The sequence below is a fragment of the Myodes glareolus genome, chromosome 21, assembly GCF_982192425.1.
Source record: "Myodes glareolus chromosome 21, mMyoGla1.1, whole genome shotgun sequence".
NCBI classification, from domain to species: Eukaryota; Metazoa; Chordata; class Mammalia; order Rodentia; family Cricetidae; genus Myodes; species Myodes glareolus.
Window position 1 is genome coordinate 54678829 of NC_142046.1, and position 16993 is coordinate 54695821.

Sequence of the window (16993 nt, forward strand, 5' to 3'; positions counted from 1 at the left end):
AGAGGTAGGTGGATCTCGTTGACTCTAAGGCCAATCTAGTCTTTATCGTGAGTCCCAGATCAGGCAAGGCTATATATACAGTTAAGATCCTGTCTAAGAAATGGAAGGGTGGGTAGGGGTTGTATTTAAAAGTGCTTAATGCTCTTGGAAAAGGCCAGAGTTCAATTCCTAGCATGCTAGATGGACTGGATTGCTTCTAACTCTAGCTCCAAGGAACCCAATGCACTCTTTTGGCTTTCGTGGGCATTGCCCTAACACCCCTCCCCCGACAAATGTAATTAAAAGTAATAACCTTTTTTTTTTTAAAAAAAAAAAAGTATATATTAATAAGGGATCATGCACAGAATCACAGTAACCATTCTATTTTAAGCAGAAAAAGTTAGGGCTTGCTTATTTGAGGCCAAGTTTCCAAGAATGACTTCTAGAATAACATGGCAAAATTTGTTACTTTGAAAAGACTGCTTCTAAAAACAATGTATCTGCTGTTAAGCTTTAGAGCTCCAATTTCCCTCAAAAATCCAAAGGCTTCTTCCCAGGATGGAAGCAGAGTCATATGTTGGTCTTGGAGAGGTCCTGTGGGCATTTGAGGTGTGGCCTAGAAGAGGACTGAGTGCCTCTTCATCCCTTAGTTTGTGATATGAGTAATTAGTTTTGTTTCTGCCATGCTACAGGTCCCAAGTAACAGGGTCAACTGACCATGAAGTAAAACCTCAAACATTCTGAGTTACCAAGGAAAAGTTCTATACTGGGGACCATATGGTAGGAGGGACTGACCTCCACATGTGCATACCAGTACCTACACACAGGCACATACATAAAACAGTTAACTACCCAGCTCTCTTCTTTAGACAACTTGGTACTAAATCCAAAAATAAATAAATAAAAGTAAATCTGACTTATCAGAGAGCAAATCCAGCTAGTGGAAACTAGTCATACTCTTAGTTTCAAAGAATTTTTAAGATTATTAATTTTTACTCTTACTTTATAAAAAAGCATGTGAGAGCTTTATATTGGCTATTGAAAGTCTATTTCTCCTGTGTCCACTGTCCTACCTACCTAGTCCATCTTTCACCTTGACCATTATCATCTTCTAAATTCCTTGCTTCACAATGCTCTGTGAATAAATCCATGTATCTCATGTCCACAAAGCTCTACTGGTAACATTTTTCCTATCTCTCTGATCTCTTGCCAAGCTCCTCACCAATCACTGTATACTTCAGCCACAACAGAAACATGCAATTTCTTCCGTATTTTCTTCATTTGTCCAACTGATCCAATTGTCACCTTACCACTGATACATTTCCTCACCAATCTACTTTAGATAGCATCTGGGCAGGAGAGAAAGAGAGCTCAGTGTGTAAAGGCATATGCCGTGCAAGCCTGGGGACCTGAATTCCATCCCCAGAAAGCAAACAGGTAGAAAGAGACAACCAGTCCTTAAGTCCTGACTTCCACACATGTATGTGACACATGTACCCATAATAATGATCAATAAAAAGTAAAACAAGGGGCTGGAGAAATATTTCAGTGATTAACGACACTCGTTGCTCTTCCAGACAATCCAGGTTTTGCTCCCATTATCCACGTGTTGACTAACCATCCATAACACCAGTTCCTGAGTGATTTTGCCTCTGCAAGCACGAGGTATGAATGTAATGCAGACTTACACACAAAACATCCATAGACATAACATAAAATTAAATATAAAAATAAAATCCAGCTAAATACTCTTTCTTACTAGGGGCTAAATGAACCTCATATTATGTAAATGGTCTACCACTGAGCTACACCGCTAACCCTTAGACAACTCAAGTTTTAAAAACAGACAAGAGTTGATAAAGCACTCACAGAACAATAAAGATATACAAAAGGTTGATATATACATCTTAGAAAAATTGTTATCTTTTCAATAGTCATGAAAAAAATGAGACAGCACTACCATCTATGAACAAGATGAGTCAAATTTAAAAGAATGAAAACACCAATTGTTAACAAGAATATGAAAGAATTAAGTATCTTATAAATTATTGATGGGAATATAAAATGGCCCATACATTTTGGAAAGCAATCTATAATTTCCTAAAATGATAAGCAGGCTTTATCACACGACTCCACCATTATACTTCCAGTTGGCAATCCAATAGAAACCACACACAGCATGTGTAGACATAAAGACTTGTATTTCACTCATTTTATCTTTGGTAGCTAAATATGGAAATAAAGACAGATGCTGGATAAACTGTGGAATAAAATTATTCAAATGAAGAATAGGGGCTCATTTAGCTGGAGGTTGAGAGGTCTAAAGTAGGGATCCTAGACACTTCACAAAGTTCCCACCTCCAAGTATGATAACATATGACTTCAGAGCTTAAGTTTCCAATCCATGAATTTCTGGTGATATAATCAGATTACAGTGTCCCTGTTATGTGACCAACTGTTTTCTTTATAAATTGCCAAGTACCTAATCTGCAGTATAGTCACAGAAAGTAGACAAGACAATTGAGAACTCATATTTTGTTATGAAAGAATTCAGAAAAATGTACATATTCTAATGTCTGTTCATTCACACAGCCTGGAGAGCACAAACTAGTTAGTGTACAACTGTGGAAGACAGATCAGTAGTTGACACAAGTAAGGGTCAAGGAAATGCGCACAAGAAAATTTTGGGGGTGATGAGTATGTCCACTATCATGACTGTGGCAAACAGCTCTATGAACACACAGACACACACATGAAAAACTGCAACACTGTGTAAGGTGGCACACCTTAGCAGGTAAAGGTGTTTACTTCCAGGCCTGATGACCTGACTTTGAGTATCACAAACTCATCAGGTATGAAAGAGGGAACTGGCTCCTAGTTGTTCTCTGACTTCCATATACCAGATGTGGCATAATTGTGCTAATAAGCAAACAAACACAAACACATACAACATGCACACGTGAACAAAATCAGTAACTGTAAAAAAAAAAAAAAGGACCAAAGCATCAAATTGTGAACTATAGTGAAGTTTAGTGTATGTCGATTATATTTCAACTTAAAATATCAACTAAAAATAAATGAAACCAATAAAAAAACTTTAATGTCTATTACTTAACTTTGTAGTATAAGTACTCTGTAAGTTTATTATACATTAAAACTCGATTCTTCTTTAGTGTCTGTAGTTAGAAGATTAGCATAATGGTAATAGCAATTAATAACTTAATATCCTAGTAAAAATTAAAATATTATCTCCTGAAAATGCTTCCACACATGCACTGAATTAAAGATGTTAGATTTCAGAACATTAATAGATTAGTGATACTGTCTAAGGTAAATATCAGCTGATTTTATAAAAGTTCAAATAAGCAAAACAATTTCTACATAGAGCAATGCATTTCTGATTTTCAGTTAGGTAGTTTAGCAATGATCTTCAATGAATACAAATCAACATTCTTTTTAAAATTTTATTCTTTTTATTGAATTATATATTTTTCTCTGCTCACCTCCTCTCCCTTCCCGCTTTACCCTCCTCCATGGTCCCCAGGCTCCCAATTTACTTAGGAGATCTTGTCTTTTCAAATAATATTCTTTTAAGTCTGGTGTTTTTGTCTACGGTTCTGACCTTTACTACAAGATAAACTATTTCCACTGTCCACACTATTTTTTCTAAAACTAGGATAGATATTAAAGAATTTTAAAATGTTTTTGTTTAGTTTTTATCCTAATTCTAATCTTATAAAAATCGCTGCAGTAAAACCTTAATGATAATATATTCCAGCAATGATTTGAAATGAAATGAAAAGAAACATACAAGATTATTATAAACAATGGATATATTACCTGGCCACACCCAGGGGCAGTGCATAAAAAGGGTTTGTCATCACTCATATTCCACAGGTCCTTGTATTACCTGTAACAAAGCACAGAGAATGAAGTGTTTTATGAGATGTTTTTGAATAAAGAACAATTTCAAATAACTATCTCAAGATCTGATTTCTACCAAACTTGCTAACTTTTCTATTTGAATGCAAAATAGCATACTTCTGTCACATTTTTAATTCTGTCTTCTGTTGAATGGGGCAGTGTGCAGAATATTCTTCCTACAAGGTATCTTTCTAGAAAGAATTGCATAAACTATGGAAGTGAAGGCAATGTACTGGCATGTCCATGTTATATGAACATGGAAAGGAAATGGAAAAATGAAGTTACTAGATGATGGAAAGATCGCCCATGTCATGGATTGGTAGGATTAATAATGTCATAATGGTCATCCTACCAAAAGCAACCTATAGATCCAATACTATTCTCATAAAAATTCCAACACAATTCTTCACAGAAGCTAAAAAAACAATCTTCAAATCCTATGGCTTACAAAAGACCTAGGATAGGTAAATGAATCCTGAATAATAAAAGGGCTGCAGTATCCCAATCTCAGATTTCAAGTTGTATCACAGAACTATTATAATAATAATAACACCCAGCATGGTACTGACATAAAAACAAACAGGTTGATAAATTCACATACCTATGAACACACCTGATTTTTAACAGAAGAAAAAGGCAAAACTACATAAGGAAGAAAAGCTAGCATCTTCAATAAATGGTGCTGGTCATACTGGATGGCTGCATGTAGAAAGTGGAAAATTGATCCATATTTATCACCCTGCATAAAACAAAACTCCAAATGGATCAAGAACCTTCACATAAAACCAGATACCCTGAATATGAGAGAAAAGTGGGGATAAGCTTGAAGTTACTGGCACTGGGAAGGGCTTTCCCAACAGGGCATTAATAGCAGGCACTAAGACCAACAATAATAAATAGAACCTCATGAAGCTGGAAAGCTTCCGTATGGCAAAGGACACCTCATTTGGGCAAAACGACAGTCTACAGAATAAAAAAAGATCTTTATCAATTATACATCTGATACAGGGTTAATACGTAAGGGTCAGTATCTGCAATATATAAAGAACTAAAAAAACTGAACACACACACATGAAAAAAAAAAAAAACCACCTCAAAAACCCAACTGGCCAACTGGGGTACAGAACTAACCACAGAGGTCTTGAGGAAAAAACACAAATTATTAAAAAACACTTAAAGAAAGATTCAATATCCTTTAAGATTTCATCTTACCCTAGCCAGAGGGGCTGTAACCAACAAAACAAATGGCAGCTCATGCTGATGAAGATGTGGGGAGAGGGGACACTCTTCCATTGCTGGCCAAAGTGCAAACTTGTACAGCCACTATATGGAAATCAGTGTGGCAGTTCCTCAGGAAGCTGGAAATCAGTCTACCTCAAAGCCCAGCTACAACACACACCCCGTTCAACCCTTTAATTTCTTTCTTTCTTTTTTTAATGTGGTCAATAATGTGGTGAATGATTTTCAGTTGATAAACCAACTAGAATGTTTGGAGCAACCCCATCTTGGAGATATAATCTCCTGATTTTATTTGCTAATATTTTGTTGTACATTTAAGTTCATCAGAAATAATGTCACTATGTGTTATTTTGTGATGGCTTTATAGATTTGGGACATGTTAATTCTTTTTTACTTTGGTACCCGGGCTGGAGCGACGGCGCAGTTTCAGGGGACTTGTTGCTCGGCGCCCACGTCAGCTAAAACACTTCCATCAACATTTGACTTAACTGGCAGTTTGGGTATACCCTTTACAACTCTGGTTTATTAACTTTCTAGAAAAGTGTTTCCAAAGCATACTACACAGGGCTATTGTAGTTACAGAAAATATTTACATCCAAATAAATTTAGGAAATGTTGTAAATTTTTCTAAATCCTTTGAGAATCTTTAAATCTGTTGGGAAAAAACAAAACCCACGGATTCTACCTTTGGCCATCTCACATCACACAAATCAAGTCACAGAGATGAGAGAATATGGTAATGATCTTCATGATTTTGATGTAGGTAAAAGTTTGTCTCTTTTTTTATTTTTACTTTACGTTTGTGAATGTTTTGCCTATGTGTATGTGCAGTGTCTGTGCGTGGTACCTGCCAACAACAAGATCACCAGATCCCCTAGAGATACAGACAGTAGTGAATAGTCACCTGGATGCTGGGACAAACCTGGATCCTTCGGGAGAACGGCAAGTACTCTAACTGCTTAGCCATCTTTCTAACCCTAAATTTTCTTTATTCTAACCCTGAATTTTCTTTATAAGAACCCAAAAGGCAATGCTCAGGACAAAAAAAAAAAAGACTAACAAAACAAAACTCCACAAAATGTATTTTGTTCTATAAAATTTGTATTTCAATATCAAGCAAAGCCAAGAGTTTATCTATGATATAAAACAAAAATAATATAGGTATCTTCATTCACATGTGTGTTCCAGAAAAAACTTCTAAATCTGAGGTGATGACATAGTATTAAAGAATCATTTGTTTAAAAATCACTAAGAAGAGACAGTGTTTACATCAAGCTGATAACACACATCAATTGAACAATAAAATTAAAAATAATTGCAGAGTATGAAGTGGTGTTAGGGCTGAATCTAGTAACACTTCTTTATCACAAGTTGAAAAAAAACCCACCAAAACTCTACAGAACATATGAAACATACCTAATACTACCAATAGTATCAATCAGCCCAAACCAATATGAAAGCATTTATTAAGACACTACCCAGTCTTTTCAACAAGTAAAATTCACAAGGAAAAAGGAAACCCAGAGGGAGGGACTTTTTAAGCTTAAATGAAGATCTAAAACACATACAAACCAACGATTTTCTCAAATACAACTATAAAAAGATATTTCTTGGTCAAGATTACTTTCCTTCTTCAGAATTTTCCTTAAAGTTTCAAATTAACTCTTTTAACAACTTATAGCTTGCTTTTTAAAAGCAGGGCACTGGCATTCCCTCATGACCCTAGTAACTGGTAAACTGAACCAAGAGGACTTGAGTATATGACATTTTGCAAATGTTATTTGATAGCTAAAAACTTTTCTAACACATCAACATGAATTCATTTTAGAAGACATTGAAAACAGAAAACATGTATTTGTACAATCTTCCACACTGTTTTGGGTTTTTTTGTTTGTTTGTTTGTTTTTGTTTTTTTGAGACAGGATGTTGCTACTGTAGCACTGGCCTTGATCTTGGGTGGGTCCTGTTATTTTAATGCTCTTAACTTGATAATTCAGAAACAAGAACCAACTGAAAACCATACTGATAAGAGGCTTCAGATTTAGGAAAAAAATATTGAAATATATATCTAGTAGATACAACATACGAAAAAATAAGTTTCACAACTTATAATAAGAAACATGGCTCAAAATATTAACTATTACATCATGCACTTACCTGGCAGAATTCACATGTAACTTGAATTTCATTAAGTTAAATAGCTTATCATGTCCTCTGTTTCATGGCAAAGATACTGAAAACAAAATGGTTTCACACTGTTACAAATAGTACTAAAACATTTCTTAAAATGCATTTGATTTTGAAAATGAAAGCACTTGATCATTCTCAACATTATTTTATCAAAAAATTAAGAATATTTATAACAATACATTACTTCTGAAATACGAAAACTTGTATAAATGCATTAATTGGAGGCATTAATCCATCAAGCTCCACAATAGGGTTTAAAAAAGGAAAAAGTATTTAATTTAGCCCTTAGGGCATGGTTGGCCAGTAGTCATTAAAACAGCATTTTTTTAAAAAAAATACATTTGAAATCTTTAAGAAAAAACAGAACTAAATCAGGCTTGGTAGCACAAGCCTAAAATCCCCCCTTAAGTGAGGCTAAGGCGGGAGGATCATAGTCAGCCTGGGTTAAACGGAATACCCTATCACAAAACAAAGACACAATCACACACACACACAGTACAAAATTTCTATTTAGAAAATTATCAAAATTTATTTCTTCCTGAATATAAATGATCTATATAGTTTCCTCTTCCATATCTTTGCAACTTACTTATTTAATGCTAGCTTAAATATAAGCAAATTGTGTGTGTATATGTAAATCATACTGAAATTAAAAAGACAAATGGCCCACTTAAAAAAATCTGCCAACTCTCTATGATTATTTTGGTATGCTTGTATATACAGTACGTTTGTCTATGTGTATGTAACATGTGCATGCAGATACACATGAATGTCAACAGAGGCACACTTTGCTTGTTTGTCACCCTGTTTTCTAAAACTAGGTTTGCTGAATTTAGAACTGAGCTTGGAACTCATTCACTGGGTTAGACTGGTCGGCCATGAACTTCAGGGATCCACCCCTCTCTGTGCCACCCCACTTTCTGAGCCAGGGTTAAGGAAGTGTGCTCCAGCTTGTCCTGGAAGTACTTTATGAAGGAAGTACCACTATCATCCCAACTCCTCCTTCTCATTTTCCTTTCCCCTATCATGTGTTAAAGACAGTAAACAGTTTTCTCATTGCAAATAAGTTAGTGGTGTGGGGGGGGGGGGAATTATGTCTTGCTTAGAAAAAGTAGATAATTCCCATGTAGAAAAGTACAACTGGCAGTAGTGGTGAGTCCTGGAGTCCTACTTTAGGAGACAGGAAGGAAAAACTGTCTTCCTTTACCCTAGGTAAGATAAATCATTTCTCTGCTCACATCCAACTGTACGCTGCTATGAAGAAGAGAACACTAGGATAACCCAAAGATCATCTCATCATGCTTCTGTCTTTATCAACAAAATGTCAGCTCAGGGTGACTGTTCCTAAGGCAACACACCACTCATTTAAATGCATAAACATGTAAATATTAACTATCTATAGACAAACTGACAGTTCTAAAGAAGCTTTTTAAGAAGTTGACACCTCCAGAATCACTGTTTTCTTCTTCAAAACAAATCTACACAACCGCTTTTCTAGCCAACTAACACAAATACCCATTCTCTTATCACTATAACATAATATTCAGTGGAGATAGCTATAAATACAGTTCAAGCATCTACAGCTAGAAAAGTTAACAATTCCTCTAAGAGATTCTAAGTGCTATCTCTCTGATAATCTAACTAAACCTCAAACCTTTAAATCTGTGCTCATCATAATCTCACAGCAAGTTTGAAAATATCTTCACATAACGAAAGCTGCCAAAGGAGCTTACAAATGGCTTGTGAAGTGCATGACTTCAAATTCAAAAATTATGAAGAATCTAAAATACCGCATTCCCATTCCTAAGAAAATCTTAAATAGTTGCATTCCGGTGCTTCAGTACCAGTGAAGACACAAATGACCAGTACTTGTGGTAAAGGTCAGAGATTAACCACACCAAGTAACACAGAACCTAAGTTTAAGGACCTTTAATGTGAACTAAGTGCTGTTAGCTGAGGTGGGAAGACACCTACAGATCCTACATCTGAGAAAGAATGCACTGTTTCTTTAAAAACTAAGCTTTAACTCAGTCACTGTGTGTTTTGATAAAAGGGAATATCTACAATATACTTTTGAGAGTAAAATAAAAAATAGCTCAATGATTTGTTTGCCATAAGCACTCAAATGGAAACCACTGTTTTCTTCTTTAAAATAAGAGCAAGATTTAGTAGAGATGGCTTAGATAATAAGATGATTTACCCCAGGTTTCTGAGCCTTCATTTTTGTTACAGAGGCTCTAATTCTCCAGACCAGCAATAACTTAAAAGAGTACTTTATATATAAATTTATAGCTACTAAAAATATATAGCAATATAATTTTGAATGAAAAGATTTTAAAAACACTGGGTAATAACTCCACATTAAGTACTCATTAATTTTTCCACTGATAAATTTTTAAGTCTATATGTAAAACATGACTAACATCACTTTATTCCCATTTGACTGAAGCAGAAATTGGTCTAGAGCTGGCTACTGCGGTATATGCAAGAAGAATGTCTTGAGTTTGAAGACAGCTTGGGGTATACAGTGAGTTCTTGGTCAACCTGAGCAAGAGTGTAAGACTTGTTTCAAAACAACATCCAAACAAAAAAATCATCCAAAAAAAATCATAGTATAAATTAAGGTCCCATAATCTTATTCCAGATGGAGAGCTATATAGTATATTAACCAATTCTATCACTAAATTGTTGGAATATACTCATTTGTAAACATGAAGTAAAATTATGATTAAAAATAAATACCCACAAATGTAAGTTAAAATTAAAGTACCTTATCAGACTATGAAAACCTAAATAACATAAACTCCTTTGAGGAGAGAGAGAGAGAGAGAGAGAGAGATTAGGCATCCTGCATATGCTAATATCAGATCATTCAAAAAGAGCAAAACACACAAACACTTAAAGTTCATGTTTGAATTGAGGTTTGGAAGATCACGTGTTCCTTCTGAAAACACACACTAAACTGCACATGGTGAACTTAGTAAGAAATTTAAATTTATTCCCACTAGAGCATACAAAAGCACGGGTGGTCAGAGTCACCATTTAGAGATAACTGCTGTTAATAGCCCAAAGCAGCGCAGATTTCAGTCTTGGCACTATGTATCTCAATTCTGCCACAGTACTCAGAAATAATGCCACTAAATATTAAATGGACTTTCTTTTCTTCATTTTTTGCGACAGTAGTGCCCTCTATATCTCTAGCTGGCCTGAAACCTGCTCTGTAGACCACGCTGGCCTCGAACTTTGAACAATTCTCCCACTTCCGCCTTTCATATCCTGGAACTACAGACAGGAACCAAAATGCCTATCTTAGATATGATTTTCAACAGCTATATCTTATACAACCATATGGGCTGGGTATGACCAATTTGTTTAAGATGTCAATCCAAAGCAGAGCAGTGGTGGTTGCATGTCTTTAATCCCAGCACTTGGGACACAGAGGCATGTGGATCTCTGCAAGTTTGAGGCTAGCATGGTCTACAATAGTGAGTTTCAAAAAAGGCACCAAAGATACACAGAAAAACCCTGCATTGACACAGGTTTCTGCCCCACCTGGTCCCACAGATGCTCAGTCCCAAAGAAACACACAGAGGCCTACATTAATTATAAACTGATTAGCCTATTAGCTCAGGCTTCTTATTAACTCTTATATCCAACATTAACCCATAATTCTTGTCTGTGTTAGTCACACGGCTTGGTACCTTTTATCAGTGAGGCATCCTCTGCATCTAGGTGACGACTACAAACTGAGTCTTTCCTCTTCCCAGAATTCTGTTCTCGTTACCCCACGTATACTTCCTGCCTGGTTGCCTCGCCTATATTCCCTGCCTGGCTACTGGCCAATCAGCGTTTTATTAAAATACAAGTAACAAATCTTTACAGGGTAGAAGACCATTGTCCCACAGCCCTTCCCCCCTGCTTTTTTTTTTCTTCAAAACAGGAACTATGAATCAAATCTCCTTTGTTTAGCTTTTTCCCTGACCATTATCCATATCAACTTGTAACCAATATTCTAAACAAAGGCAAACATCCATAATCTATTTTTTTTCGGAATGTGGGCCTAGCTACATGAGACTCTTAATCTCAGGGTCATGAGTTCGTGCCCCATGTTGGGCAACAACTTGTGTGAGGCTGCTCGTCTACTCCTGCTGCTCAACCCCGAATTAATCACACAGAAACCATATTATTTGCGATACTGTTTGACCAATAGCTTAAGCGTATTTCTGGCTTAATATATCTTAAACTAATTAACACACATTAATCTGTGTATTGCCACAAGACTGTGGCTTACTGGGTAAAGTTTTGGCGTTTGTCTCTGATGGGGCTACACGGCTTCTCACTGACTCTGTCTTCTTTCTCCCAGCATTCAACTTAGTTTTCCCCACCTAGCTCTATTCTGCCCTGCTATAGGCTCAAAGCAGTTTCTGTGATGTAATGTGATGTGGGATTCCCCTCTACATACAACACCTCCCCTTTTCTGTCTAAATGAAAAGGAAGGTTCTCATTTTATCACAGTAAAGCTACATATAACAAAACAGTTATCAAGCAAAAATTAGTTACAATATTTATATCTACTTTATCTTTTATCATAACTAAGGAAAACTACAATTATATCTACTTTTAAACATCCATTCCAAGACTTTAGAATATAATATTACCTAAGTAAACAGGAAGTGCATTGTAAGCAATTTCCAAAACTCCCAGAATTCACAGAGACATCTCACTACCTGGATAGTCACCCAAAGTTCTTCTGTATCATTGGACCATCCATCTTTAGCCTTCAGGCCCATAATATCCAGCAGACTTTTCCACGAAGCAGGAAATTTCAAAGACAGTTCCACCTTCAGTAACAGTTTGTCAGTCACTTTCTTCTGTGTCCTGCAGAATGTCTGGCAGACTCTTTCATGAAGCAGGAACTCTGAAGGACCATCTCACCTTTAGGCAAGTTCAGCAGTCATTTCTCTGTGGGTCCTGCATGTTCAGTTTATAAAATATACCATCAAGCAGTCCAGGCAAGAGCAGCTTCTTGCCCAAGTGGCTAACCAACTCCATAAGAAACCTCTTTGATGCCCATCATTCTCTTGAAGTAATTGGTGCTGCCAAGAGCAGATGTGTCTCATTGTCATAAAAAGTTTTGACTCTTAAGACATTTTAAATGCCATATTCTGAAGGTCTCTGAAAGATTTGAAGAATATCTATCTAATTGAAATATATCTCTATGTATCTAGAAAATCTAACTAATATTACTACAAGCTTGACTATTATAGATGACTCTCTATTAACCTGTATTTCTTTAATTTTACATTTTTAAATTAACTACACAATCACAATACCTTAATCAAGAGCAGAAATATACATATAACAAGACTGACCTAAAATTTGCATGAATAGAGCAAGATCCATACCAATGCAAATCTCTATAGCATATCTCCCTTTAAATGTAAATAAACTTTTATGAAAAATATTTGGGAATTTGGGTGTAGTTCTCTCCAAACTGCTTCTTGTGTTTTGATGGGCGAAGTAATTTTTGGGGCTGTTCATGGCAACCTTTCAGGGATCTTGGTCCATAAAATCACATTAGTCTGGAATTAATCCACAGGCTCTAAACTTCTGTGAAAACAAAAGCAGAAGCTCTTTTCCAAAGAAAGAAATCCTTAGACCCAAACTTTGGAATCAAGATATCTTTCAAATATATAGGTTGGTTTAGCTTAAAAGCCCATACAATGAAATGTCTTTCTGTACTTATCTTCTTCACAGTCAAAAAATTCAAAGAAAACCAGATTCTCTGTATATAGTCCATCTTTATGAGGCTTATTTTTTCTTAGTCTATTAGTTTTTCTATGAGTTTAATATTTTATTATCTTTAATCTATAACTGGCTGTACTCTTATATTATATTTACTGTCTCTTTACTCTTTTTCTTCTCTCTCCCAAGTCTACATTTTTTAAAGACACTGACCCATTTAGAGGCCTTTTTCATCTGAATTTGTCTTTATTGTGTACCTGTAATTATTTTCTGGCCAATAGAACCTCTTAAAATGCTAAGTGCTTCTTTAAAAAGCTAACTGGCGGCATGACTAGGACTAAAGCTGCTTTGCCTTTTGGCTCTGCCCAACTGAACATGGTGGAGGCATATTCACTGCTTCTGTAAGCCACACACACCACCCCAGTTTCAAGTATGCAGCGGGTCTATGTCGAACCTTTAAGCGGTTTGTAACACTCTGCTTACAAACCCCGTTTAAATGCTCCTTGGCCAGAACTCCCAAGAGAGTCAGAGCTATCTGTGCCAGCAAACCAGGAAGCCGCTGTTTTGAAACCGCACGTTTTTTGTTGTTGTTGTTGTTTTTTGTCTGCTACCACTGAATCAGGAAGACCTCACTTAAACAAGCTGTGGCACACCACCAGCAGTCAGCAAAATGATGGCTACCAAGAAGCCACGCTTAACTCCGTTCTTTTGTGTCTGGAATTCTTTTTAAGCTTTTTAGGTTTAGTTGACCACATTGGTGCTTCACCCCACACCGGGTGCCATTCTGTTGACCAAAGTTTCTGTTCTGCCTGGTCCTGCAGCCATTCAGTCCCAAAGAAACACAGAGGTCTACATTAATCATAAACTAGTTGGCCTAGTAGCTCAGGCTTCTTATCTAACTCTTACATATTAAATTAGCCCAAAATTCTTGTCTGTGTCAGCCACGTGGCCTTTTAAATCAGTGAGGCGTTCTCATTTTGCTTCCTTTGTGTCTGGGTGACAACTACAGACTGAGTCTTTCCTCTTCCCAGAATTCTCCCATTCTCATCACCCCACCTTTACTTCCTGCCTGATTGTTCCACCTATACTTCCTGCCTGGCTACTGGCCAACTGGCGTTTTATTAAAACAATACAAGACCTTTGTCCCACAGCAAACCCTGTATCTCGAAAAACAACAACAACAACAACAAAATAACAACAAAAAAGTGAGTCTAAGATTTTCTCTCGAATATAGATGTGTGTGCTATGAATATAGTTTGTGTGCTATGAATTGATAAGGACTAATCCCAGGGACATGTACATACTAGGCACATGCTCTACAAATGAGATATATATTCATAGCCATAGGCTTTTACTTATGACATGGATTTCTGACCATGTGCTCCTGATGTAGAAGTCTCTTAAAATTTATTTTAAACTTAATTTATCTGTTCCCAAAGTACCTAAAAAATTCTGGAGGGGGGCCTTGGAATACTACCAAAGGAAGTGATGCCTGAGTTGAACCTTCTCAAAGAAAAGACAAGCTAGTTGACTATACTTCACAGAGAGAAGATAACAAGCCAAAATAAAACAGATGCCTGAGTGGGAAAAACACCTGCTGTGTAAACAAGATTTGAAAGCCAGGTAAGATAGTGTCCATCTGTAACCCAGTGATCCTACAACCAGACAGGAGGCAGAAAAGAAAGAATCTCTAGAAGCTCATGGGGCCAACTAGCCTTGCATACACTGTGGGGGGAGGGGGGGAGGGAGGGGGTGAAAGAGACTGATCTCAAAGTAAAAGGCAAAGGCCAACAACTGAAGTTGTCCTCTGACCTTCACATGTAAGTCATGGCATATGTGTGTACAAAGACATCACAAAGAGCAATACTAATAATAAACTGAGAGATCCTCTGATGGCTGATGCATGAGATTTTATATTAAATGAAGCAACGTAAGACAGAATAAAGCAAATGATGAGGGTCTTTAGAACCATGGAAAGAAAGGATCTTGGCTTTTACTCTTACCCACCCATCTTACCATTCCCCAAGTTTATAAATTATGGTCCTAGGATAAACTAAAAAAAGGGTTTCACAATTTTAAATGGCAGGGGAAGGAGAAGAAGTTGTCAAAGAATATGCAACAGAGATCACAAGTGGTCCTCAAAAAGGCTAAAATACTGGAAGCACACCTTGAAGTTCATCCATTTATCCCCTTTTCATTCACAGGAATCATTATTAATCTTTCTCATCTTCCTCTATCCTGAAATTCAGATCTTATTTGCTTCAGTATGTAGTCAATGAACACTATTTCATAGGCAACAAGTGTTAACTATGCTAGACTCCAGAGTACAATGATTTAGACATAGTCCCTCATACTCAGGGAATAAATTTAATGGAGAATACTTCTAATCACATCATTAATCTTTCTTTCTTTATTTATTTATTTATTTATTTATTTATTATGTGTGCAATATTCTGTCTGTGTGTATGTCTGCAGGCCAGAAGAGGGCACCAGACCTCATTACAGATGGTTGTGAGCCACCATGTGGTTGCCAGGAAATGAATTCAGGATCTTTAGAAGAGCAGGCAATGCTCTTAACCACTGAGCCATCTCTCCAGCCCTTACATCATTAATTTTTATATCAAGTAGCTCAAAATACAAGTAAGTGCAAAAAATTATCAGGTTATCTCTTTCTTCCTCATACTTGCCTTATCCAGCCAGGGCTTATCTGTGTAGGCTTGGCTGTCCTGGAACTTACTCTGTAGACCAAGCTGGCCTCGAACTCACAGAAATCCTTTGCCTCTGCCTCCTGAGTGCTAGATTAAAGCATGCACCACCACTACATGGCTGGTTTACTTTTAAAATAAATGTACATTTTAGTTTCTTCCTAATTTGGGGGAAATCAAAATTAGAGAAACTGCCCATTTATGCAATTTTTCTGATTTGGACTTCAAGACTCAAAAAGAAACACATATCAATTTATTTATCTTCATATATTTGACAATGTTTATCATTAGTTCACCATGTCTTGAGATGTTCTGCAAACCAGACAACCTTTATTAAATTGCTATTTTCCTTACCTTTTTAGGAATTACATAAATAGTAAATGGTTTGCACACAAAACCCACCATACTTCATTTCTCTACTATCCTCGTGGTTGGCATGTACTTGTTCAAAAAGGAATAAGGGGCAAACTATGCAACTTCAGCTTAATGCTTATGTGTTGTCTGATAACCATCATGGCAATAAACTTCCACAAGCAAATAAGATTACACGGCCACAAAATAAACCTTTTGCCTCAAATGATTCTGTAACCCACAAAACAATCTGTAGATTAACTTCCTACTTTAAAGTTTTTTAGGTAAATTAGGACTTTTTTTGACCTTTTGCTAAAAAGCTAAGTTTAAGAACTTTTGGATTATGAAAAGAATTCAAGTCTTTAGTGTGTTTCTCATATGCTAATACACATCCCATTTTCAAGAGGTCATCTCCAAATCTGCTAACCCTCCAGATCTCCTCCTGGACCCCCTAGACTGAACACTATCAATACAGGATACTAGTGTTTGAGGACTGTCAAACAGAAACAGCTGTTATTTCATTAATATTTTAGAGACTAATCATTACAATATGAAAAGAACAATTTTACATTCAAAGCTTTACTTTGGAGCAGGGAGATGGTATAGTTGGTGAAGGGCTTTCTGCACAAACATGAAAAGATCTCCAGAAACTCATGGCAAAAAAAAAGGCTAGCACTGAAAATGTGGAGATAGGAGAAACCCTGGAGCTTGCTGGTCAGTCAGCCAGTCAGTCTAGTTGAATCAGTGAGTTCCAGGTTCAAAGACCTTGTCTCAGAAACTAGAGTAGAAACAAATGGAAAGACATTTAACATTGACTTCTGGCCTCAACATATGCATGCACTCATGATACAAATGTGCAC

General features: G+C 36.4%; 1 protein-coding gene across 1 annotated transcript in view; it reads right to left on the reverse strand.

Annotated features, from left to right (window-relative positions):
* Positions 1-16993, reverse strand: part of Atf2 (activating transcription factor 2) — a 77334-nt gene that overhangs the window by 41838 nt on the left and 18503 nt on the right. Inside the window, 4 exon segments of the mRNA XM_085680943.2 lie at positions 3820-3889; positions 4505-4642; positions 7300-7375; positions 11991-12303. Coding sequence (XP_085537069.1) covers positions 3820-3867 — 48 coding nt within the window. The 5' untranslated portion in view covers positions 3868-3889; positions 4505-4642; positions 7300-7375; positions 11991-12303.